This window comes from Thunnus albacares, chromosome 9 (assembly GCF_914725855.1).
Source record: "Thunnus albacares chromosome 9, fThuAlb1.1, whole genome shotgun sequence".
Lineage (NCBI taxonomy): Eukaryota > Metazoa > Chordata > Actinopteri > Scombriformes > Scombridae > Thunnus > Thunnus albacares.
In genome coordinates this window covers 4,734,501-4,762,124 of record NC_058114.1, presented here as the reverse complement: position 1 = coordinate 4,762,124, position 27,624 = coordinate 4,734,501, and the positions used below count along the sequence as shown (strand labels likewise).

Here is a 27,624-nt window from a genome sequence, read left to right as displayed (position 1 = left end):
TATTTTGATAGGTTTACCCGGAAGCGTTCAGATAACGGTAGCTAACATGTTGTGTTAGCAGAACAAAACGTCAATTTATTTCTTAGAAATGTGGCAGTACCACTGCTGCAGTGGCGCCCTGCTAAATGTCAAATAGTAGCCTCGTAGTTAAAGTTAGTGTTACATTAACACCGTTTGGAGTTTGTTCGCTTCTGTATCTAAGCTAACGTTAGCTTGTTAGCCGAAGTCATGTAGCTAGCAGCTAGCTTGAAGCTGTAACGTTTGTAGTTAGACACAAAGTTACGAATTGGAAACGTCGAAAAACACTAAGGTAGGAGTCTAGTTATATAATTCAACAAATGTTTGTGAGCCTTGTTTGTGATTCATGTGTTGACATTTGCTTGGCGAAGGTTTTGTCGCATTGCTGTTTTTGAATGTGTTTTTCTGCTTGAAGCTAAATATTTGCATTTCAATGACATAAATCAATATCCATCACATGTAAATGGGATATAAAGCTACCAGCGTTGGAAGAAGTTCTCAGATCCTTTACCAGTACTGCAATATGAAAATACTCCATTAAAAGTAAAAGTCATGCATGAAAAATCCTACTTAAGTAAAAGTACATGTATTATGAGCTTGATGTAGTTAAAGTATTGCAGTAAAAGTAGTGGTTTTGTCCCTCTGACTGATATATTATTATATATGACTTCATCAGATTATTAATAGTGAAGCATCAGTGTTAGAGCAGCATGTTACTGTTGTAGCTGCTGGAGGTGGAGCTAGTTTCAACTACTTTATATACAGGTAGCTAGTTTAGTCCAGTGGTTCCCAATTTAGGGGTCGGGCCCCTCCAAAGGGTCACCAGATAAATGTGAGGGGTCCTGAGATGATTAATGGTACAAGCACCTCTAAATTGTACTTAAGTGTAGTACTTGAGTAAATGTACTTAGTCTCGACCACTGAAAGCTACATACTGATGATTTTTGGTGTTGTGCAGGTGTCACTGACCAGGTCAAAGAATGGCAGACGACCCTCAGAGAAATTTCCGCTCTGCGTATTATGAGAAAGTTGGCTTCAGAGGAGTGGAGGAGAAGAAATCACTGGAAATACTCCTCAAGGATAATCCCCTCGGTAGGTAACACTGTCACCACGAATGAAAAGTGCAGCACAAATTAAATGTATTATAATTACCAGCATTTACATATAAATATGTCTCACATACTGGAAGTAATTGGGTTAAAGACAGAGAAGTACAAGGATCTGTTGCTATATGGATGATTTTTTTTTTTTTACACAACCTGCTTATATTATATGTCTATATGGATCCATGTTATTCACTTTGTGTTCTGTAAACAATGTTTTTATGTATCTGACAGATCTAGAAAAGCTGAGCACCTTCAGTCAGAGGTTCCCCCTCCCCTCCATGTATAGGATCCATGTGTGGAAGGTATTGTTAGGTAAGACGCACACCCACTTAATATGCAGGCAGGGTTGGGCGGTATGGGTAAAATCTACACTATATTAAAGTACTGGATTATGTGTGTACGGCTGCAACTAACAAATATTTTCGTTGTTGCTTAATCTGCTTATGACTTTCTCGATAAATCGATTAATTAAACACAAAGGTGACGCCTGCAGGTATCTTGTTTTGTCCAACCAACAGTTTAAAACCCAAAAATGTACAATTTAATATTTGTATTACAAAGGAAAGCATTAAAATTGTATATTTGAGAAGCTGAAGACAACTATTTTGGGGCTGTTTTGCTTAAAAAATGGCCAAACAATTGATAAACTATAAAAATAGTTGCCAATTTATTTTCTGTCAATCGACTAATTGATTAATCCAGTAATTGTTGCAGCTCTATTATGTGTAAAATATCAAAATGTGGTGTTCATTGCATTAAACCACTTTGTAATGTCAAACAAAGCTGTATTCCTTAAAGTGTTTCAGTCATCGTCAGTTTTTTTTATTATGAAAACAGCAGATTTGAACATCATGATATAAAAAAGAAAACACAACATGATTTCACTGAGAGATGCAAAACGTTTAAATAACATTTTACAGACAGAATTCAGCACAGGATTATAATAAAATAATAACGTTATCTACTGCAGAACATACAGGGAACCAGTGTTAGAGACAGACACTAAAATCAGGGTTATATTCATCTCTTGTCATCTGTGTAAGAGTTTCGCTGTGGCAGATGGGATATAATAAAAGCGTAGTTGACAGTTTCCAGGTTTCATACTATAACATAAATATAATGTAATTGGTTCAGCTTGATAGTAGCAGCCTGATGTTTAGACTGAACAGCTGTTTTATCACCATTCCATTTAAAAAACGTTGGCAGCAGTTTCATCGGTCTGGAACTAGATTATGATAAGAAGACATCTGTGTTTTGGATGAGACAGTAAAAAGTCCTTTTTTCTTCAGTCAAAAGAATCAGTTCAGCAGTCGTCTTTGTCGACAGCAGGATTCTCCCTGACTCCCGCTCTGCTGTCTCTCCAGGCATCCTGCCACCCCACAGTGACTCTCACGCTCTGGTGGGAGGCTACAGGAAGGAGCAGTACCAGGACATCCTGGAGGCTCTGGAGGTGATGAGATACATCAACTCCTCCACGCCTTCCACCCATGTCTACCTGCGCATGTTCCAGCTGGAGAGCCAGGTGCTCCCACGATGCTCCGAAACCTCACCTCCGGTAAGATGAACGAGAACATGTGTTTTTATCAAGTCGGCGTTGAGACTGATTTGAGCATCAGGAAAAGAAATTAGGCGAGATATAGTGACATTTAATGGCTGGATCTGATGCACTGATTAGAGGAGCAAAGAGGAATGTGATACTGACCTAGTGATCAGTGTGAAAACACACACGCACATCTATCTGAGATGAGTCCAAAAAAATCTCCCAGAGGACTCTCAACACTGTCATTTCCTTCCATCATTTTTTTGTCTTTATTGCGTTAAGAAAAATTTCTAGTCTGGTGCAGAAAATGAAAGGATTTCCTTTACTCCTCTGTACCTGTCAAAGAGCTTATATGGGACTAAAAATGTTATTTTTCTTTTATTTAATAAAATATTAGTATCAGTAACTGAAAATGGGAAGGAGTAGGACCAGAAATATGAGCAAGTTGTGGTGTTGAGTTTTGTAGTTAGTGAGATGTTTGGGTGTTACTTACTAACAGAGGAAAGACCTGCAGCGAATGTTTAAAGAGAAGATGAAAAGGGAAGTCAGTCCATCTGTTAGAGAAACTATAAAGGATGTTATAGAAGGTTTTAAAGTGTCCCGAATCTTTCAAAACGCATCTGTTCTCATCAACAACTTTATAAAAGTTTCCACCAGCATGGATCCATAAAGACATGCAGGTCTGTTAAATATGTATCTGTATAAAAATCTGCCATAGTAGTAATGATGATTCTGTTTCATGTAACATCAGTGTTGCAGACACAGTGTCAGTCGAGCTGTAACTAGCCTATCTATCGTTGTCATTGTTTATTGATCAGCGGATTATTTTCTCAATGAATCTAGTCTTTAAAATGTTCTCTCTGCACACCTGAATATGTGACAGTCGTGTTGGAGGAAGACACAACTTGAATAAAAAATGAGGGAAAACTCCCACACAACGTCTCGCTCCCTTCTGGAATATTTATTAGTTTACGACGACGTTCCCGTCTGTCTAACTTTACTGTGTGGGAGTTTTTTTCTAATTTTTATTCAAGCCTTTAAAATGTCAAAAAACTAGTAACATAACGCCATTCACAATTTCTCAAAAACCCCCACGGTGATGTCATCAATTTACAGAAAATCCTCACATTTGAGAAGCTGAAACTAGAGAATATTTGGTGTTTTTTGGTTGATTAACGACTGAAACAGTTAATTAATTATCAAAAAAAAGCTTCCATCAGTTGATTAAATGACTAATAGTTGCTCTCTACATGTGAGTATATGTAATTAACATATCAAATATGTAAATGAACGTCCTGTGGCAGCTGTTATTCAAATCTATTTCTTGGTTTACATCTCAGTATTTACACAGTGGTTGGGTTGAAACCAGATGACGTAATAACAGTGTGACCCTGATATACATTTTGTTATAAAGATCTGATAGTGATGTGATCACAATCTGATTTTTTTGTCGTGTTCAGACATGATCACATGACCAAAGTCTGACCAACCTCGGCTCCGTAGACGCATCCGGGCTCATACTGCGGCTCGATGAAATGACTGTAAAGAGAGTATTTGAGGTTAGCACCAAACTTCTCATTATGAGTGCAAAGTTACAGAATCCTGGAGCCTAAGTGGTAAATGACTGACATGACTGGTAATACTGTAAGCCTGCTATGCAAACATTTATGTTAGAGCATAACTTTCGACCATCACCACAAAAACAACCCTTTTGCATTTTCACTTCCACATCAGTAACCAACTAATTACATATATTTGAGGCCATAATTAAACAGGAAAACCTCACGGACTTACATTTGGCAGTAGATATGGTGGCTTTAAACACCCTCAAGAGTAAGTCTCTCATGTTGTAGTGCTTAAGAGTCAGAAAATGTGGACGTCGCCTTGAAAAACGCAAATATTAGCATTTTTAAGTGAGTCACAATGAGAGCTACAACAATGATTTGGTTGCTGATAATTTAGATAAACATTTTGAGTTGTTTTTAAGGAAAGAAATGCTAAAATTCTCTGGTCCTGGCTTCTTAAATGTGAATATTTTCTGGTTTCTTTAGTCTTCTATGACAGTAAACTGAATATTAGTGTTGTTGACTGTTGACAAAAGATGTTTTAGGTTGCATGTTGGTCTTTGGGGAACAGTGATCAACGTTTTTCACCGTTTTCTGACATTTTATGCACCAAATGACTAATCAGTTGGTCCAGGAAATAATCAACAGATTAATCGTTAATGACAATAATCGTTACTTGCAGCCGTAGTCACAATTATTTAAATATTTTTGCGTGTCTACATAATATAAGAATATCCATCCACTCTGCTGCATTTTGACTTCTAAGTGTTATTTATTATTGTCTCTATTTTCAAGTGATATAAAACTACTGAAACTTTGACACGTAATACGGCTCCACTTTATGAAAAACCAGAATTCTCACATTCAAATCAAACTGTGTTTCGGTTGATCAGTGAAACCCCAGCACTAACAGATATTAACACTTTACACAGCTCTGCTCTGTTAACGTTGTCATAGATACCGCCGTCGCCGCCCTTTTCTCGCTCTCTCTCATACACGACGTCGCCGTTTTCAGGACGAAGAGAACGAGGACTTCCTCTCCATCAGCCGAGCCATGGAGGAGATCGTAGACGATCCCGTCGACTGCTATTGGCTGATTAAATGTTTCGTCAATCAGTTCCACACGAAGTTCGGAGACTCGATACCTCATCTTGTAAGTAATGAATGTAACGTGATGCTTGTTGGGGCAGATATGTGTGTGTGTGCCCCTGAACACATCAGTATTAACATACATGTAGGTTCCTTATATGTGTTGCTTCTCGCATCATTATCTTTTGTTCTCCAGGGAAAAACCTATAAAACTGGATGTCAAAAAGGAGCTGAACATTCATAACAGTGCAGTTATTGTTTACAGGATAAAACCGTCAGTATTTATAGAACAAATACTGACAAGAATAATTATCTGTTTAGTCCTTTTGTTTTATACGTGCATCATGGTACTCCAATTTAAGAAAGATACCAAACATCTGAAGGATTATGGTGTAAATATAGTTTGTAAAATGCCAGAGTCAATACGACAAAGTTCTCATGATTCAGGAGTCAGGATCACATTATTTGTTTCAGCTGCGTCACTATGAATTAAGACTTTGTTGTTTCTCCCTCCGCTGTTACGTCTGGTCTGTACCGGTGTAGCCAAAGAGCCTGGAGCACTATCTGAGTCAGGAGGAACCTCGACTGCTCAACCATCTGAAGAACACCGGAGCCTTGGCGCAGCTGCCGTACAGCCTCTGGTTCAGACGCTGCTTCGCTGGATGCCTGCCGGAATCGAGCCTGCAGAGGTTACAAGTAGTCCACTGTTCACCACAGAAACCTGATCACCGTTTCACCAAACATACAGCAAAGATCCCTACAGAGTTTTTTTTTTTTTTTCTGCCTTCAGCAGGCTGAGTTTTTGAAAATCATATTTGTAGCAGAACATAATTGTTTTACCATTAGGCTTCTAACTGAGTTTATGCCTAGATTTGGTTACTGAATTATGCCAGGATCAGACTACATTAGATTTTTGTCTTTTCAATTTCATCAGTGTCAGATGAGGTAATCTCGGTGCCCTTAATTCTGATGGATGTGGCTGATAGACATGTTGGAGTACATGTTCCACGCAGAGGGCTAGAGTCACAGAGATGATGATATTTGAGACGTTAAACGAGGTAAAAGACGATCAGAAACATGCTCGTCTGTCGGGGACACGTGAAGTTTCCTTTATGCATAATAGTTTTACACTGAAACATGCAACTCTGGATTAAACAACCGTCATTTCTGACCTCGCACATCTGTTTGATCAGGCTGATATGTTGCCTGATCCCATTAAGATTAGATCCAGTTAAAGTGGCTATAATCAATACTTTTATAATAGCAACGTATCAGATTGACTCTGCAGCCCCCCCCTCGGCTTTACAGCGAGTTCCAGCTCATTGTTTAGCTGTCCAGCTGCAAATTTACTGTTTTGGTTCACTCTCAGTGCGTCATTTCAGAGAAAAAGCTCCAAAAAAGCCACTTTACACTAATAGCAAACAGACACAGTTAGCTGTAGACTAGCTGGTGAACATAGTGGAGCATTTAACAGCTAAAGAACCAGATATTTCCCTCAGGAGTTGGTGGAGAGTAAAAACAGAGCTAAAAGAGAGTGAATATTAGACTTATATTCACCAGATGGACAGAAACACGACTCCAAATGAATGATAATGTTGCCCCGAAATAAGCAACTGTTTGCTAACATGTTAATGTTCTGCTGCTGCCAAGTGGCCAAAAAAATCAGTTAATGCAGGTTTAAGGTTAATATATTATTTATATATTGCTTGCCACAGAAAATAAGCCTGCTTCCTTTTATCTGCATGAACTGTTTACGAGGCTAAAATCTGTATTTCACTCAACCTCCATGCCTTCAGAAACTGCAGATGTGTGGGTCTCAATGCTTTTATAATCAGACGACAGAGACATTTGTTTTGTATTGATCTTAAATCCTTCACAGTGTGGAAATAAACCGAGCTCTTTCATTACTTTTAGGGTTTGGGACAAAGTGATCAGCGGCTCCTGTAAGATCCTGGTGTTTGTTGCCTTGGAGATCCTGCTCAGCTACAAGATCATCTTGACGGGCATCAACCGGCCGGACGGCATCGTCGGGTTTCTGCGCAACGTGAGTTGGGCTGCGACTAACAACTACTCTCATTATTGATTAAAGAAAAAAGAAGATAAGTGTGAAAAATGTCAATCAAGCCCACGATGCAACTTAAATCAACGGTCCCTGAAGATATTTAGTTAACTATCATAAATATCTGAAGAAACCAGAAAACATTCATATTTAAGAAGCTGGAACCAGAGAATGTCTCATTGACTCAAAACTATTAATTGATTATCAAATTTCCTGTCGATCGACTAATTGATGTAACTTATGTTTTTGTCTTTCTCATAGTAGAAACCTTTATATAACTTCATAATAACGTTTCCCCTCCAGATACCGCAGGAGAACACAGACGCCATCGTGACTAAAGCCATCGACTTGTGGCACAAATACTGCGGCACCCTGATGCACGCCGTATAACACCCCTCGGTCACTGAAGACATCTGGGCCCAGATGTGAGTCGCTTTCCCTCCAGGATGCATCAGGACTAAAACCCCTTTTTTTTTTTTCTCCCTCCGCTGAGAGACTACCAGACTGCACCGCTCAGCGTCCGTGGGGCTTTTGTCTCCGTTCGACTGAACCGAAAACTCATCACGGTCGCTGCGGATAAGCCTTTCCATATTGAAAAGTCAATTCCCAGCTTTCACCAAAGAATATGATAAACTCGTACAGAGGAAGAAGAAAAAAAAAGGACTTGAGCTGAAAGCAGCTAGTGGAGCGAGCAGCTGCCGGAGGTGATCAGCGAAGCCTGTAATATGTGAATGAAAAAGACAAGCAGGCATAAACACATTATTGTTTCTTTTCTTTAAGAAACTGCATACATCATAGAAGACTCACAATAAATTAATACCCACATGCAGTTTTTCCTGCTTTACAAAAAAAAAACAAAAAAAAAAAACATTTGAAAAGTCGCTTACTTTCTTTGCTATTTACAAGTCTTATAATTCTGAGAATATTTTCCTCTCAAAACATTTCTCAACACACAAGCATACGCACACACACACACTCAGACACACACACACACACACATCATCATCATCATAACACACAACAGAGCAACCAGTCCTCCCATTAATGTGGTCAAAACTGTAAACTAATTAACCTAATATGGACTGTAAACAATATAAAAACAAAAAGATGGCAGGGTTTCCAGATTTTGTACCGTCAAAGTCTTAGAAAATAAACAATGAAATATTTAAAAAAAAAAAAAAAAATACTTTCTTGTAATTCATCAGAGAGTTCGGCACCATTTTACTGTGTCTACAGATAATAAACTGTATCAAATGAAATTAATTTGGCAACTTTTAAATCCCTGTAAACGATACTGTAGGCACAGTGACACAGTGGGTTCATGAACTCTCAACAGCAGGCATTCTGGGATGCATTCAAGATCGCGACTTCCACATCGAGTCAAGTTGCTTTGGTTCAAATAACGGGGAGGGGGGATGAGAGGGGGAGGAGAGGGGAGGGATCTGAAGTTTGAAAAGTGGTTGAGCTCTTGAATGCAGCCCATAAACAAGATGGACAAATCAGGAGAAAAAAATCTGAAATTATTGCTCAGTCGGTCGATGTGTCGTTAGGAGATACTGTTCCAATTACGGAGGAGCCGGGAGAGAAGAGACCTGAGCTCCCCTGGAAGCAACGACAACAAAAAAAATACCTACGTAATGATAAATTATGTAGAAACAAGCCCAAATTCCTCATTCATGTGGTGAATTTCTTTTTTTTTTTAAATTTCTCTTTATAATATTTGGTATTAGAGGCAGAAACAGCCTAATAAATCCTCTCTTTCCTCCTGAAGCTGTCCACGGTTCTGACAGTCTGACCATGGAATAAATAGATTTTTATGATGTTGTTCGTATGTAGGCTATGCTTTTAATACCCTGTCACAAATCCCTCACACAGTAGAACTCAAACACCGTCAGAAGATCTTCATTTTACTGCCGTTTCTGGGACTATGAACAGGATTTTTAGAACATTTTGGCTTCATATTCAGCTGCCTACAACAGCGTAAGCCGTTGTAAATATTTCCATTCCTCTGGCGAAAATGAGATAAATGATCTTTGAGATGTGATCTGTGCAATAAAATTTGTGCCAACACAAGCACGCCCCCCCCAAAGGTGAGATTAAGTCCAATGGAGAAATGAGAATAGAGTGAGAACATGGTGAAAGGCAAGAAAACAATCCGGCTCTTCAAGAAGTCCAGTCTCCCCCCCCTCCCCTCCCCTCCCCCTCCCCCTCCTACAGTTCCCATCCTCAAATCCCCACATCAAAAGTTGGCACAGATTCTGTGTTTGACTTACAAAAGCCTTGTTCGAAACAAAAAAAACAAACAAAAAAAAAAAGTGCTGCAAAGTAAACATATTGCCACCTCTTCATCATAAAAAAATGACAATTAAAAGCTTTTGAATATCAAGAAGTCTGAAAAACCTCCGCCGAGGGGAGACGCCAGTCCAGAGTTTAATCCGTCTGTACTTCTAAAAAGTGTTTGCTCCCGTTTCCCGGCGACGGAACGAGCCCGTACATCGTTGTCCACGGCCGGTCTGTCGGTTTGACACGCCGACGTTGGAAAGGGTTAGCGGTTAGCAGTACGAGGGCAGCAGAAAAGCAGTCTTATAACACTTGAGGCTTGTGTGGGAATATAAAAACATGGCCGAGGTCTGGCTGAACGATTTTATGGCCGATGAAACCTGCAGGAGGAAAAAAAAAAAAAAATGTGTTACTTTTTTTTAGCCAACTCTACCAGAAAGTTGTCAGTCTGTGGCTTTCAGTAGAGTTAATATGGAACTGGACGGATCGACCGACATTCATGGACTCAAAAGACTCCGAATGAAAAATTTCACTTCACCACAGGAAATCTCTAAAAACTAATGAGCGAAGTTATAGCTGACATGCTCTTTTTTTTTTTTAATGAGTCGAGTGTATAAAAGTGTTAATTTTATTCAGATGCAGCTGCTGTTGTTGTGGTTCTGGAGCCATGTTGCTACCAGTTGCAACTTGTGTAATTCTTTTCACCAAGTGGGGGATAAATGTCAGAAATTCCTGAACTACAACGAGTTTTTTCCACCCAACTGCTTATAATCACCGTCTGAACGTTTTGGCATGAACGCAGCTTTCATCCAGAGTTATAACCCCCTTCATGATCATTCCTCTACCGCTACCTTCAGGATAAACTTTACATTTTTTGCCCCCAATAAGGGTCCAAGAATAGATCATCTGTGGCTCCATTTATTTTAAATCAAACAAACAATTTAGCTTCCTGTCTTGTGATGAATTGATTCTAGTGCTGCGAGCCAGCGTCGGTGTAACTTTTTCATACCTGGTCAGATGGCGGCTGGACTCATGCACCTCCATCTCTGTGCTTTTAAACTCATTCAACTCCTTTCTTATGGCAGCCTGAACGAGACACAAAAACACACCTTTATTATTAATATACAGTATATTATATATATGTGAAACTTTGTTGTCATTGCGCAGTAACCTTATCAGCAGCTGTTAGCCGAGTCCAGGGCTTGTCTGCCCTCCTGTCGTAGTCCTGAGCCTCGGCGACCTCCACGTAGTCACTGAAGCGGATCAGGATTTTAGCCTCTCTCAGCTCCTCTACTGTTGGCCTCTGGCTGAGCTGCAGGGTGGAAGAAGGAAAAGGAAGGATGTAAGCTAAATATACAAACCTGCTCAGCGCTCTGCAACATGCTGAGGGATGGAAAAACTGGACATGACAGGTTTGTTTCTCTGTGTGGAAAAATATTTGTGTCACATCAAGTAAATTCAGTGAAATGTTCATTATAAAATTATATTTTTATTATGGATATATGTTGTAAAATTGACATATCTAGAAAGCTCAGAGGGCTCGTACTTCTGCTGAGGCCTGCACAATCCTCTAAATTTAGTGTTTTAATAATAGAAAATGTTAAATGTTCAATCATTAAAATATGCACTCAGACAATTAAAGGACACATTTGCCAGATTGTTGTAATTAATAACAAAAATGATCAAAATTCTGTTATTTTTTTATTCCCTGATCTGTTTAAAAAGCACCGATGTCTGAATTTTTCTCCAAATTTCATATCTGTGTGTCGTGGTTTTCAAAGATATCTTGAAAACTAACAGTGAAATGTGACTGAAAATCTCCTCCTCAGTGGAAGTAGCTCTAAGTTACGACAGCGAATAAAAATAATTTTCATTATCTGTAGATTTGTTGATTCTATATTTGATTAATTGCATTGTTTGTTTTATCCAAAGTCTAATTCAGTGACATAAAAACAGCAAATCCTCACATTTGAGAAGCTCAAACCAGAGAAAGTTTGACATTTTTACTTAATGTCTTTATATGATTAATTAATTATCAAAATAGTTGTTAATTGTAGATTAATCAACCAAATTATTGTTTCAACGTTGCACAAAAACCTTTTTTCTTCCCACTTTTTATTTCCGTTGATGTTATAAGGTTTAAAAATAAATATAAAATCATATAAAACTAACTAGATGAAGTGGGCGGTTGTTGCTCTGCAGTGGTGTCTGCGGCTTAAATTGGGTCATAAATCGATACATGTAATCAAATATCATCAATATTGTGGCAGCTATTCTCTCCCATACAATAAGACTCACACACACACACACACACACACAATAAAACTCTCTCACACACACACCGCAATACAGAACGAGAGGCTGACGTAACGGATAATACTATCATCGTCTCAAAGGGCTGCAATTTGAAGGGTGGCAGTGCGCGTCGCCATGGCAACCGTGTTCATATTTCCAGCTGGAGGTCATAAACTAACCGTCTAAAACGTGTACAGAGCGTCCAGCGATCAAAGACTCTCTGTCCATCATCTCCTCCTCCTCCTCCTCCTCCTCCTCCTCCTCCTCCGTCTTACCTTCCTGGACAAATGTCTCTTGATCTCTCTCTTCTCCTCCTGCTCCTCCAGATCGTTTCGAGCTTCGGGGGGGGGGAAACAAAAGAAAGACCTCGATTACACTCAAACACAAACAAACACACAAACAATGAACACTTTGTCTTTTTTTTTTCTCTCTCTCCTCCTATTAAAGCCACTTACGTTTGAGTATGTTCCTCTGTTCCAGTTCTTCTGCAGTCGGCCGTTGACTCAACCGCCTGAAAAATCAAAAGACGTCTATTTCTGGAAAACTATTTTTATATGATTCTCTTACACGTGTGTGTGTGTGTGTGTGTGTGTGTGTGTGTGTGTGTGTGTTTCCTGATAATCATAATTGTAATGGACTCATGAAAAACTGACACGAGGCAGAAATCGTGGTTGTACTGGGCAGAGATGTGATGTCGTTTTTATGGAGGTTGTATTTTGTGAATTTGCTCACAGCTGCGGGTCACTTTATTAACGGTGGGATGAAAATCAATATAACTGAGCGATAATACGTGACGAGATATAAAAAAATAATGGCTGAAGTGGAGGTAGAGGCCGTTATTTTCTATAACTATACCTCCTGCACCGTCTAGTTAAGTCGAGTGTATTATTGCACGGAAAAAAAAGGGCCACTGGTTTTCAAATCATCATCATCATCATCCATTTTTCAAAGTTTCCTGGCAGCCACGTCCTCACTGTGTGCTTAATATCATTCAAGTGACAGCAAGTGGTGACATTTTTATTAAAAAAATGTAAAATAATGGAATTCATTTCAGGCATTATGAAATAATATTCAGTAAGTTTCAAACAACAAGTAGATAATATTAGTCGAGAGACATAAAATGACTTTATAATCTAGAATATTATTGTTATCAGCTGTCAAAGACGAAGGTCAAAACATCTGCTGACATCATCATTTCTCTGTTTCATATTGTCAAAGGAATGTTTCTGTGATTTAAAGGCGTCACGTTGAGCTTCGGAAAACTGTGATTTTGCTGCTCTATATGATCTCTGCTGTGTTCTCGAGGGTTTATAAGTTCTATGTTTGGTTTATTGGGAAATTAAAGTACATTATGAACATAGACCGTATAAAAATATGTCACCGTGACGTCACCCGTTGGTTTCTGAAGAGCGGTTTTGAAGCTCGAAGCGAGTCGCTCCGGCCGTTGCCATCTTGGCAATACGTGACGCTGCCTAACTCCCAGCCAATCAAAAATGGGCAAAGAGGCGGGGCCGAATGGCTGAAACAAGCCACTTAGCGGCTGGCGGACCTGTCACTCAAAGCAGCCGTGTCCTTCATTATGCATAACTTTACGGCTTAATAACATTTAAACGGGTGAGTTATATAAAATTCACCCCCCGTACAGTTGTCATGAAAGAGGAAATTAGCTACAGAGACCAAAACCGTTGTTTGTACCAGGCTGTAAACATGTTTATTTCTGCTGTAAAGTTGGGCATTTTAACATGGGGGTCTATGGGGATTGACTCGCTTTTGGAGCCTCAAGTGGCCATTCATGGAACTGCACTACTACTACTGCATTACTTCCACATCGGCTTCATTTTTCAGCCCCGGAGGTTGCCGCTTGGTTATGAAGTGCATTATTTCAGGATTTTTAAAATCTCTTGCACATGTGTAGTCTTCATGGAGTCGCCACGTACTAAAAAAATATGCTTATACTTGAAGAAGGTCGTTGATTGAAACGTTGTATATATATATATATATATTACAGTATTGAACAGGTGAAGACAGTGTGCTGGTGTTGCTCATTCTTTTTAGAAAATGTGTCAATAAAAATACATATAACAGCAAAACTGTGATGTATTTTGACATTTAATAGATGAAACAATAAACTAAAAAGGTATATTGTTGTATTGTTGAGTTGTAGTCTAGTGTGGAGGTTTTGTATCTGGTACCAGAAAATTTCCGATAAATTTCAATAAAAGATAAAAGTAAATGACAGATTAACTGATTTAGCTCAGTATTTAGTATTTCTATACAATGTATTCATTCATAGTTTATTAAAACCTGCCTGATACTGTATTTCTGAAGGAGATATATGGTTTGTTCTTGAAACACGAATGAGTTTCAGTTATACAGTAGAAATGATTGGACGTCATATGATTATATCGGCCGTTATAAGTGTATAAATCTTTGTATCTGCACCTTTCACACTCACCTTTTCAACCCTCATTCTACATCCTGCTTCTTCAGCTTTCATCTCTCCCTCTCTCAGCTTTACCTCCTCCCTCCATTACACTTCATCATCCATCATCTGCTCCTTTTAGCAGCCAGGTCACATCTACGACAGCTCACATGGGGTTAAAGCGCTCTGCAGGTGACCGAGCCTGCATGTGGTGTTACTGCGTGGGTGTGTGCATGTGTATGATATATCATAGAACAGGCGGCTCCGTGCCTGTTAAAGCCTCCGCCGTGTGTGTGTGTGTGTGTGTGTGTGTGTGTGTGTGTGTGTGTGCCGTTAATCCGGAAGCTCACCTGGTGAGTTTGGTGGCTGTTTGCTGTCGGGACTCCAGTCTCTCCTGATCCGACTGCAGCGGCAGGATGTTCTTCTCCTCCAGCTCCCTCTTTGACGGACGGTTACTCAGTTTGATGGCCAGAGAGTCCTTTCGTAAAACCTTCATGGCCAGTGTGCCTACGTTATAAAAGAGGAAAATGTTCCAGCACCCGAGTCTTACTTCATAATCTGAAATTAATATGTATGCTTATAATATTTTCATACTGGTTATGTTCAGTTGGCCAAATAACTGCCTATTAATGTAAATAATACAATAAACTTTATTGGTATAGCACCTTTCATACATAGGAAATGGAGCTCAAAGCACATGGAAAAAAGACAAGAAAATATGTAAAAAAAAAAAAAACATTAATGTAACATAAAATGGAAAATAAAGAGGAAGGAAGAGGAAGTGTTTTCCCCAAAGACCCCTTTTATAAAAGAGACGTCTATAAAACTGTTGACAGGAAACCTCCAACTGCAATAAGATCAATATTACTCTCTGTATTATGAATTTTTAAATCAATGCAGGTTTTATATTTCTAAAACTTTCTAGAGCCTAGAAAATCTGTGACATCATCCCAAAGTAAAGTCTGCGGGCTGAGCGGGAACCCGAGAGCGGGTTACAATAGTTGTAGGGAAACTTCTTGTCGAGTAACAATGTCAAAATTGTTGTTCGCAGTGATGAAACGCAAAGAATTATCACCAACTCTGCAGCTCTAGAGAGCTTTTTAGCCTCTTTGCAGTTCATTGTTTTACTGTTTTTTACTGTGTAGCTCAGTGTTAGCATCTCATCTGTGTTGCCCAGAACCAAACCGCAGATAAACAGATGTGGAGACCAAACCAGAGCTAAAATGAGAGTGAATGTTGGATTAACATTCATCAGGTGGACAGAAACATGAACAGTGAATGATGATGTAAACAGGCAGCTGGTATCTTCTAACATATTAGCCATGATGACTTTATAAGTTGATAACATGTCTGGGTTGTGTGTTTTTCAGCTTGTTGTCGAGTTCTTCTGCCCCCTAGTGGCCGAACAAAATCAACTACTGCAGCTTTAATTTGTCTTTGTGTTGTTGTTATTTTCTTCTCTGGTGAGATGCTTTTATAAACCCATATGGGGGTTTTTTCCATCTCACTAGCACAATCCCTTTCTTCCTTTTATGCATTATGTGTAAGTAACTCACTTACTTAATAATTTAATAAACTAAATACACTGTATACATAAAGCTCCTGTGATGAATAATTCACATCTTTGATTACTACAGCTATAAACGCTTCCAGCCATACGAGACTTCTGTGTTTATGCAACCATATGGATGCACATAAACACGCATATGTTCATATATACTAAAAACAACATGCATGTGCTGTGAATATTGATTATAATGAATAACGACAGACTGGTAGATGATAAAAACTCAGTTTGATTAGCTTAAATAAGACACGATGAGCAGGTGGACGCCCTCGAGGAAAAACGAGACACCTACTTGTAAACAGCGTATCATCGTCATCCTCCTCTTCATCCTCTTCTTCCTCCTCATCGTCGTCTTCCTCCTCCTCTTCATCTTCCTCTTCCTCGTCCTTGTACATACCGGGCAGGTCCTCGTAGTCCGCCTCGTTGGGGAGGTTCTCTTTGTCGTCGTTGCACTCGATCATCAACGTGGGAACGCCGTGCATCATGGAGCTGCGGTTTGGAGGGAAAGGTCAAAGGTCAGTAAGGTCAATAGAAGAAGAGCAGCTACTATGTAAGAGTGAAAATGTCTCCGTCCAATCAAACCCTTTGGTTTTTGTGAATCAGATGTGTTTGGAACACAAAAGAAGAAGAAAACAGTGTAAAGTGATTTGTAAAATGACTCAAAAAAGCACATCTGCAGCCTCTTCCACAAACAACAACAACAACAACAACAGATGCCTAAAGGGGAGCCAGGCCTGTAGAAAATGAACCCTCGGACAGGCAACCAATCATACTGATGGATGTGGAGGTGTGTGAGGTGGAGGAGAAGCGGGGGGGGGGAGTAACTACTACGCTTCCATTAAGAAAGAGACCACAGGTGATGAAAACAACAACAACAACCGCATCGCAGCCTCCACCTTCGCTCTCCGGATCGGTCCCTCACCTCTCGAACCTCTGCATGGTCAGGGCCAGGGTCTTGTTGAGCTCCTCTATGATGCGGCTGGGCGGGTGGAGAGGAACGGCCCCGTACTGCATGGGGTGCCCGCCCATTGGTGCATGGCTGGGAGGGGCGGGGCACTTCTGGAAGGCGAGCGAGGAGGGCTCCATGCTCCCCGCGGGTACGGAGATCAGGAGTTTCTTTGGAGGTAGAGGAGGAGATAACTTCATCGACATGCACGGCAACTTCACCGGGGCGCCGTCTGCCAAGAGAAGGGGGACGTGAGAGGTTTAGATGTGCACGTGCAGAGTCGTGTACGCAATTACGAGCGTGCACGAAGACGGGCGCACCTGTAATGTGATTAGGTAGCCTGTTGAAGGGTTTGGGTGGTAGCGCGGGAGGTTGTTTGTGTAGCGTAGGAGGTCTGGAGAGCGATGATTCAGCGCCGTCACCCGGATACACAGAGGGCTTCTTCGTGGGAGGAGCCTGGCTGGATTTCTGACCGTGGTCCTGTTGACACGCCCCCTCACCAGGCATCTGAAACTCCAGTGAGCCTGAGGAGGGAAGTAGTAACAAAGCAGTGAGAAGCCGCAAACGTTAACGAATGAGAGATGATGCAACAATGTAGCGCCGAGACTCTGCCGCCTACCTACAGCTGCGGCTGCTCCTTCCATCAGCTCAGTACCTTCAGACTCTGACAAGCTGGAGCCGAGAACCGGCGAACGCCCGTTCTCCATCTTCACCTCCTCCCGTACAGCCGGGGACGAACCGTCTGCACAAACAGAGAGGTACATTTCAACAACGAGGCGTTTCAAAGTGCTTTACATAGAACATAAAACAGAATATAAAAGCAACACAAGTAAAAAGACATAAAAACAATTAAAAGTGTTAAATTCGGAAATAAAAAAGAAGCTAAAAAGGGAATAAAACAGATAAAACAAGAGAATAAAAGTAACAGTGCAGTGTAAAATAAAGGAATAAAAGAAAAGGAAATAAAAGGAAAAGATGAACAGGAAGTAGAGATAAGAAAAGACGTGAAGGCAGAAGAGGCAGTGTGTTGCCTTTCTGCTTCTTGTTATACAATAAAAATGTGGATTTATGGCTGCAAGTAAAGATGAAGTAATTAGTCGTTTAATCAGTTTGTTGACAGAAAATAAATTGCAAACAATTTTGATAATTACTTGTAAATTATCAATCAAATACGTCAAACATTCACTGATTCCAGCTTCTTAAATGTTTTTTCTCTGTTTTGTTTAATTGGAAACTGTATATCTTTTGGGTTTTATAGACTATATTTTAAATAATCTTTGCATCTTGTTTTTCATTCATTACTATTTAATGACTCATTTGTCAATAAAATGTAAAAAAATAATCACAAATGCACAATTGCTTATGAAGAGAAATGTTGGAAAATCTGAAATTATATTAATAAAAACAAAATCCAGCATCAATATATATCATGATGTGGCAAATGTAAAAACTTTTGAATACCTTTGAATTACTAATTGCTCGCTATCATTAATTTATTAAAGAGAATTTAAACTACAGCGAGTTTTTTTTTGTTTTCTGACCTTTCTCATAAACTTCCTTCAACACTCCTTTCTTGATGAGTTCTTCTCTGCTCTGGCGAGTCGACATCTTCCTCTCCAACACTGAGGAAGGCAGAAGGGACACGATGTCGTCAACAACAACAACAACAACAACAAAGACAACTGTCAGGCCGCTTGTGTGCTGGATACTAAGAATGTTATTAGCGTGGAGGAATGTGTCGTCTGCAGCAGAAGTTCGTCTGGACTCGCTGCCTCCATCGTTGTTGCTACACAGTAATAATCTTGTGACTGAAACTCAGAACTGTTCTCTGCCGGCTCGCTGATCCTCTGAGAGAGACAGCGGCGTTATTTTAGTGTTAAACCCAAACACACGTCTGCCTGTTTCACTATATTATCAGATTAACTCTTTTTCACTGTTTATTGTTAATTCACACATCTGTATAGATTGTTTCTTGGTATTATTGAAGTTTTTCTCATCTTGGACATCTGCAGGACTGTATATTTATTGTATCTTCCTTTTAGTTCTGTCTTATAAAATATAAAGAATCATCATTGTATGTGTATTAAGGGTGTGCCCGAATACAAATACATTATTCGGCAAAGTACAAATAGTTGGTTTTATACGAATATTTGTTTCATACAAATATTTTAAAAATGATTTGTTAGGCAATAAATGAAAAAAACAAAGCAATAATTGCCTCTGAAGTTCCTCCCTACACGTTACATGCTGTGCTGTCTCTGTGTTATGGGTGTATAAATAGGTTGAGGTCTGTCTGCAATGAGGCGATGAGTAAAGTTTTAGCTCAGTAATCAGCGCAGTCGTCTATGATCTGGGAGACTCCGGTTCAAAACCTGATGTGGGGATCTTCTTCTTAGGGTAGTTTATTCATGACTACTTATTTTTAACACTTTTTCTAAAAATTAAAAAGTGTCATAAAAACAAAAAACTGGATTTTTAAGCCTCTTTCTGCTTTTATTTGAATACAAATATAGATACAAATAATTTCGCTGCCTCCACAAATACAGATACAAATACAAATACTAAGATCTCTGCACATCCCTACTGTGCAAGCAAAACTAACCTGTGCTCCTAACTTTTTTTTATATTTTATGGACCAGAGTTTTATAACAGTAGTGGTTGACAGGTTGTCAACATGAAGTAAAAATAATTGTCATCATATTCATATGTGATACAATCTGTAGGCAGTGGAGAAATATAAGTGATGTTTTTCAAAGTTCTTGCTAAATAATCAACAGAAAACTCAAAAAACTGAACTTCTGTGTATTTATTAGATCAAATGTTTGTGAATTCCATCTATTTCAGGCACAGATTTCTTTTTTTCCCTGCCCCCGATATAAAAAAAAATCTCCAAAAGTATGTTTCTTTCACTATGTGAGACCATTAATGATCATCATCATCATTTAATGCACCCTGACTGAATGATGGCAGGGGTCCAGCAGAAACACATGGTGCACACAACAGGAACATACCTGTGTCTGCTGTAAAATATATACGGTTTGTGGTTTAGATGCACAGAAAGGAGGTAGATATTAGTTGAAGAAGGAAAAAAAAAAAAAAAACTACTGCGACAGCTGGGAGAACAGCTTGGCTGTAGGAAGCCTCTCTTCACCCCTCGGCTGTGTTTGTGTCTCTCAGCGAGAACAGGATGTAGAACGATCCGGCCAGCTGAGAAACAACAACAACAACAGCTTCCATCTATCCGTCCAAACCGTCCAAACACTTGTTTCTATTTCACAGCTTTCGTACGGAGTACATGTTGTAGCTCTGAACCAGACATATGTAATAAACAGTCACAGTTCTTCAGATAGTGGAGCTAATGTCTCTCTGGAGGAAGAGTTCAGTCACTGTAACAGAGACAACAACGGGGCGGCAGACTGACCGTAACTGTTTACAGCTGATTCGTTGCTGCGCGGAACGTTAATTATCAGCTGTTGTGTTTGCAATTAGGATGAATACTGTCATTAAGAGCTTTTAGACATATTTAAACTCTTATATAACAGTTTTTTTGTATTTCTTATTGATTTATTGTTGAATTTTCATATCTAGTTGTAGTTTTACTTTTCTGTTAATGCACTTTGGTCAACATTTGCTGTTCTTAAATGTGCCTCATAAATAAACTGGCTTTACTCAACATGTTAAGTACAAAAATACATTCATATACAGTGTACTCTGCATAAAGAGCATCATATCTCCAAAAGTGACATATGGATTTTGATAAAATTTGGTGAACTAATAGCTAAAGGTTCAGTTCACAAGATAATGATGATGAATGACCGACTTTTTTTTTTGCCACAAGGCTCTCTTTAAAAATAAAAAAGCATCATCAAGCTCTTTTGTTGCAGATCATATAACAATTTCCATGTAGTTTTACACAAAACATGTTGGCTGTACACTTTGTCAAACATGACGATACTCCTGACAGCTAAAAAGCTTTTTATCTCTATAATATTATTATCTCACAAAATCAAACCCAGAAGACACATGAATCATTATGGAGGCTTCACGTTGGACCACAGTGAAGGTGAACTCAGGAGAGTCTATTTAGAGCTCATATAGCAGTAAAAGATGTTTTTTTTGTATCTTCAATGGGAATTAACGAGGACTAATGTTGGTTTGATTAACATCTAAATAAAGCTTTAATCTGCAGGACCACAATGGAAATAAATTGGCTTTTTGTCGACTTTATTGTGTTATTCTTGAATATTTGTGGTGTTTATTAAAGTCTCCACTAAAAACATGTTCTTGTTCCTATAGTTGGATCTTTAAGCTCCGCTGTGCAGGATGATGTACGTGCAGTTTTCACATTCATCTGCTGAAAGTGGAAAGTTTCTCTGTGCTCATTATAAAAAACTGGATTTTTTAAAAAGGGCATCACAACTAATTTGGAATAAAATCCTGATCTAATATTTAACTTACAAAACTGGACTTTTCTGTGAAGTAGGTTAAAACTTTTAAAATGCATATTTATAGATTCTGAACTTTTAATGAGGAAGAAGTGTCATTTTAAGGATTTTAACGTGATAATTATACTTTTTTTTTTTAGGGGAAAAACTGTATCAGACACACGTTACTGCTCCAGGCAGAGTGTTTTTATATTTCTTCTACATTGTACATAGAGAATATCTATCTGTCAAATAAAACCAATCAACTAAAAGCTGATCCTCCTGTTAAAAACCAGACTGTCCAGTAAGAAGCAGACCCACAGGGCTGACGGTCTGGTTCAAGCAGCAGCAGCTTCCTTACTTCTCTTACATAACCATAAGAATACATAGTAGATCTTTGCTGCAGCCCCTATATCACCCCCTGCTCTGCAGCGCAGCACCTCTGAGCTCCCATTCATCAACGCCACTGTTGCTAGGTGCAACGGGGAGACGTTTATCAGCCGGTGGAGATGTGAGCGGTGGAGCTGATGGGGGGGGGGGGGGGGGGGGGGATTGTCTGCTGAGAGGAAACTAATAGAAATGTTGTGTTTAACAGTGTTTTGCTTTCTCACCCGCAGAGGTCTGCTTGAACTTTTCACTCTTCTTCTTCCTCCACTTCCAGGGTTTAAAGAGACGTCCGAGGGTGGCGAATTTGCTCCGCCGTCGGATGGGAGGCGTGTGAGTGCCCGGTACCAGCGAATCAGAGCGCATGGCCGCCAGCCTCTCCACTTCCTCAGCTGGAAAACAAACAGGTTCATTAACGAGGCGGATCAACAACACCTGCAAAAAAAAATGTGTTTTTCGACATCCCTCGTGGTTGTTTTTCTTCGCTCGGGACTTAAAATACTCGATCATTAGAGTCAGTGATGACCCCAGACGTGCAAAGCCCCGTCATGACTCCTCATCTGTCACATGACATCAGTCCAGCACATCCATAAATCTGACCTGTCACATCTTAAACGAAGGAAGTACTCAGAAAAATCAATTCTGACTTAAAGTGATTTAATTTTCCTACATGTAAAGTAGTGAGATAATATCCATGTTGATGTAAAACACGCTCAAGATTTAAAGGGTTGAATAACATGTCGTTTATGTTGCTTTGTGTTGTAATTTCTTCTATTATCATCCTGCATATTTACTCTAATAACGAGCTTCTTAAACCCACAGTTAGAGAAACAGATCGTCTCTGATGCAAACATCGAGGGACAAGTTCTCCCGGAGGGAGTTTGTGCATAATCAAGTTGAGTAAAGCTTATTTGGATCGTTCTCAATCACACTTAAGAGAGTCAGGTGGCTCCGCCGGCAACAACCTTACGCAACACGGTGGAGGGAAAAAAAAAAAAAACCTGAGGAAGAGTCTGACAGACAGAACGGTAATGAATATGAATAAGAAAACAGAACATAAAAAATACATCAACGGGAGGTGAGCATCCGTAACCAGTTTCTACTCCACGACGCCACCTCGTTTCCTTCCTCCGGCCTCTTCTGTTCACCGTCTCTCACTCCTCAACTGTGATTTTTTTTCCTCTCGGCCCTTCTACGGGGGATTTGTTTGAAAGTAATCATGCTGGAGGGACGTTCTGTAAAAGCGTGCTCCAGTTTTTTCCATTTGAAACTACACATTTCCCCCATTACTCACTAGTCTATGGAACGAGGGCACGCAGCCTGAGCCAGCAGCGATGGATGAAAAAATAAAAAAGAAGAAGAAGGAGGAATCCGACATTTCAGTTCAGCAGGAGTAGATGTAAACACACACACAGATACAAACACAGTGAGAGGACTCAGCTCTCTGCTCTTTTGGGTCTTAGATATACTTCACATGAACGGCAACGTGTACATGTGAAATACTGGAAAAGCAGAACAGATCATGTGATCATGTGACAGAAATATCACAGCTTCATACACCTCAAGATGTCCGTAACGGTGATTTTACACTCTGACTCACATGTACAGTAAAATGGACACTGCAGGTCTGTGAGTATATCATAAATACAGCCATAAGAGCACAGATGAACGACATAAATGATAACTATAAAACACATTAGAGAGCAAACAGCATCCTCGATTGATTCCACAAAATGTTTACAGAAATCATTTAGGGAAATTCACAGAAAAACAAACACAGATAGGATTTAAAATATGATTTCCTTGGACGACTGCAATCAGCAAAAAATGCCAAAAACATAACAAAAATGTTGAAAGGGGGGGGGGGGGATGTCAGTGGTCGGAGGGGAAAACAAATCAATCCGTAGCAGTTAAGCAGCTGCAGACGGGAGGAGACGTCAGCCTTGAGGTGGCCTTGTTACAAGAAGGATGTCAGTTCAAATCTGTAGCAGCTCGAGCAGCTCTTCTATCGAGAAACCCGTCAACAACAACAAGATCTAAAACCCCCCCCCCCCCCACCCCCCAAAACCTCCCAACCCACTTCCTCTCCCCAGCTGCTCCAGCGGCTCCAGATCTGCTTGTGGTTGTTCTGTGTAGCACCCTCGTGTGAATGTCAGAGCGCTCCTTCCCTGGACAAATAACAGAGTAGTTTCTCTCAAAAATGGAAACGTCTACGGTATCTAAGGCTGCAACTGAGGACTCTTCTCATGATTGATTAATCGTTTTGTCTATAAAATGTGAGAAAACAGTGAAAAATCACTGGTGGTGACATCTTTAAATGTCTTGTTTTGGCTGATCAACAGTTCAACATCAGAAAAGCTTCAAATCTTCACATTTGAGAAGCTGCAACCAGCAAATGTTTGGTGCAAAAATGACTAAAACAATTATTGTATTATGAAAACAGCCCACGGTGAATTATTTGCTTATAAGCACTTAAATTATGCTGCATGAGTGATTTCCAGCTGATCTGGGAAGTGAGGAGATACTGTGTTTTTACTTCTTTAGGGGGAATATTCCTTTAATGCATCATATTATGATGTTTGTGGGTCACGTCTTTGTCCCAGTAAACAGTAGTAGTAGTAGTAGTGAGTAGTAGTAGTGAGTAGTGTGGTAGTTCTTCCTGTCTCTGCTGGTCTTGTCTGACCCCCCCAGCGGTGAGTCAGAGGGGCTCAGACTCACACTGCAGGGCGACATTCCTTCAGTCAGACTCCGGGTTTGTTATCTTACTGCTGACTCAGTCACAACACAACACAAACAACAAATCACAGCAGACAAACAACAGATCACCATGCTGCTGCTGCTGCTGCTGCTGGCGAGGCTGAAACCGCTAATCTCAAGTTAGCGGATTAAATCCTGAGTTCTTGGACGTAATTCACTGTTTTTGATGGGTTTTTTTGTCATTAATCAATACTGAAAACAGTTCAGAAGTATGGTTTTGGTTGACTAGGCAACGGATTTTAAGCATCAATCATCTGCGTGACTGATTAATTGATGAAGTGACAGCAACACTGGACAGACAGTAAATCAACTTGTCAATTAATCAAATTAAGTTCAATTACTTTAACTTCATCAGTCCACTAAGATATTTGACAAAGTAATAACCATATTGCTGAGAGATGGATTCAGAATTGAGGACTTAAGAATTTTTCATAAACGGGTTAATTATTGAAGTCATTTATCAAGTAAAAATACCAAACTGGTTCCAGCCTGTTGGTTGAACACAAATAAATAACTATCTGTAGATGTCACTTTGGACTCTTGGTAACTGTAATTTGTGATACGTTGATGAATCGATTGACAGATAAATAATCAGGAACTGTTCTGATCATCGATTAATCGTTAAAGTCCTTTTTAAAAGTAGAAAATGTCAAATATCTCCCGGTTCCAGCTCGTCATTTGTGAGTATTTCCTGCTATGTTTGGATTTCGGACGTTTGGTTGAACGAAACAGGCGATTTGATGACATCACCTTGAGCTTTAAGAAACCGTGAGGGACATTTTTCACTGTTTTCAGATATTTTATGGATCAAACGACGAATCAAAGGATGAAGAAAATAATCAAAAATGAAATAGCTGCAGCCCTTCAGTCATAATATATACACAGTATGTTCTTGATCAATTAAGTCATTTCATGGGTATGCTGGTTGGACAGAATAAGGAATTTGATCATTTTGACATAGCAATTAATTAGAAAATTAATGGAGATTAATCACTTATCACGCACACATATCTGGCTCAGAAATATGGTTCGGTCTCACTAAACATTAATGATTTTCTTCTACGTGAGTGGATCCGTCTGTAGACAGATATTAATACTGGAAACCCACTATTCACTTAGGCTAAAATCCCTGGTGGATTAATCAAAGAACATTCAGTTTCCAGCCAATAAATTATAAAAAAAATATTTCGTCAAGAGCGGGATGATGATACACTGCTGCAAAAAAAGTCAAAAGATATATTTATCAGAGGAGGATCAAAGGGCCGCGACGCGAGCAGGGAGGAACTAAATGATTTAGGATTTGAGCTTCTATAATCTCAAATCATATTCCACAATAAATCCAATAATCTCCACTAAACGTGCATGACACAAGCTAGTTTGACACTGAAGGAACACTGCAGTGACGCTGCAAGATTTACAAATACCATAAAGTACTTAAATGGTCACTATGAAGTAAATATTGCAATAAAAGCAACATTAAGAGAGATTTCTGAGTGCTGCTGCCGGTGTTACACTGTATTTGGTGACCCATCAGATTCTGTGACCTGCAGTGTTGGAAGAAGTACTCAGATCCTTTACTTAAGTAAAAGTATCAATACCACAATGTAAAAATACTTCATTACAAGTAAAAATCCTGCATTTAAAATCCTACTCAAGTAAAAGTATAGAGGTATTACCAGCGAAATTTACTAGTGCTAAAGTACTTAAGTAAAAGTAACAATACCACAATGAAAAAATACTTAATTACAAGCAAAAATCCTGTTTAAAATCCTACTTAAGTGGAAGTATAGTTTTACCAGCAAAATTTACTTAAAGTACTAAAGTAAAAGTACCAATTTAGATTCTGTGATCTGTAGTGTTCGAAGTACTCAGATCCTTTACTTAACTATCAATACCACAATGTAAAAATACTTCATGACAAGTAAGTATTCTGTTGAAAATCCTACTTAAGTAGAAGTATATACATTTTACCAGCTAAATTTACTGAAAGTACTCAAGTAAAAGACAGGCTGTGCCCAGTTACTTTCAGTGGGATTTTAAATGCAGGATTTTTATTTGTAATGAAGTATTTTTACATTGTGGTACTGATACTTTTACTTAAGGATCTGAGTACTTCTTCCAACACTGCAGATCATAAAATCTGATGGGTCACAAAATACGAAAATACAGCTGATTTTCTGCAAAAATTTGTACTTTTACTTTAGTACTTTAGCTGGTAGTAAATGTAGCTGGTAGTTAAGTAGGATTTTAAATGCAGGATTTTTCCGTGTAATCAAGTATGTTTACATAGTGATATTTGTACTTTTACTTAAGTAATCTTGAATACTTATGCCAACACTGCAGGTCACAGATTCTGATGGGACACCAAATACAGTGTAACACCGGTGCTGAGGCGCAGATTCCCCCAGCAGGCAGGCAGGCAGGCAGGCAGGCAGGCAGGCAGGGAGCGGTCACAGAAGAGTAAAACCCTCCTCTTCCTCGCTCCCTTCTTTTCTAGATAACCGAGCCGCGTCCTCTCACCGTCCAGCGGTTCGGCTCCTCGGCAGTTGCTGCAGATGTGTTTGATCTCTTTGCCGATCTGGCAGTGGATCATAAACGGCGTGTTGTTGTTGTTTGCGGCGGGCTGATGCTGGAGCTGTTTCCCGGAGCTGTTGCGGGACGTCTTCATCCTGGCCAGGCAGAACGCTCTCCTCCTCTTCCTCGGCTTCTGCTCCTCGGACGCGGCCGCCGGTGAGGACGGGGGGTCGGTGGCAGATCTGGAGTCGGACCGTGAACTCATCACGTCGCCTCCACGACCCGCCATGTTTGCGCTGGACTGCAGGGCTGGACCCTCTCGCCCTCTGCTCCGTGGAGGGGGATTTTAAATGGTTTGCGTCCCTGTGTCCACCAATGACAACCTCCCAGAATAAAACTACCACTTCCGCTCCCAACTTACAAAATAAAAGCCCTCTGACGGGGCAATAAGCTGTGGCCAATCAGAGTGACCTTTGAACCACATATAGTTAAGTTAAAATTTATTGTAAATTAACTATCCCCCCCCCCCCCCCCCCCCCCCCAGTGTCCTCTTTTCCAGTGGTTCTCAAAGTGGGGTCCGTGGACCCCCAGTGGTCCTTGAGGGGGCTCCAGGGGGTCCCCAGCAAAAAAGGGGAATAACTTATTTTCATTATAATTC

General features: G+C 39.8%; 2 protein-coding genes across 2 annotated transcripts; one reads left to right on the top strand and one right to left on the bottom strand.

Annotated features, from left to right (window-relative positions):
- The first annotated feature begins 1 nt into the window (after position 1).
- On the top strand, positions 2 to 8,561 carry tbc1d7 (TBC1 domain family, member 7). The gene is made up of 8 exons (XM_044361056.1): positions 2 to 310; positions 977 to 1,110; positions 1,356 to 1,436; positions 2,489 to 2,679; positions 5,245 to 5,382; positions 5,862 to 6,007; positions 7,233 to 7,362; positions 7,681 to 8,561. Exons 2-8 carry the CDS (start codon positions 999 to 1,001, stop codon positions 7,765 to 7,767), a joined length of 885 nt encoding a protein of 294 aa, XP_044216991.1. The 5' UTR covers positions 2 to 310; positions 977 to 998; the 3' UTR covers positions 7,768 to 8,561.
- Positions 8,133 to 27,624, bottom strand: phactr1 (phosphatase and actin regulator 1). The gene is given in 13 exon segments (XM_044361055.1): positions 8,133 to 10,037; positions 10,667 to 10,743; positions 10,829 to 10,969; positions 12,228 to 12,289; positions 12,408 to 12,463; positions 14,725 to 14,881; positions 16,234 to 16,430; positions 16,864 to 17,126; positions 17,128 to 17,411; positions 17,507 to 17,629; positions 18,429 to 18,509; positions 21,923 to 22,087; positions 26,973 to 27,624. Coding segments are annotated over 13 exon segments (1,905 nt in total). The 5' UTR covers positions 27,256 to 27,624; the 3' UTR covers positions 8,133 to 10,021.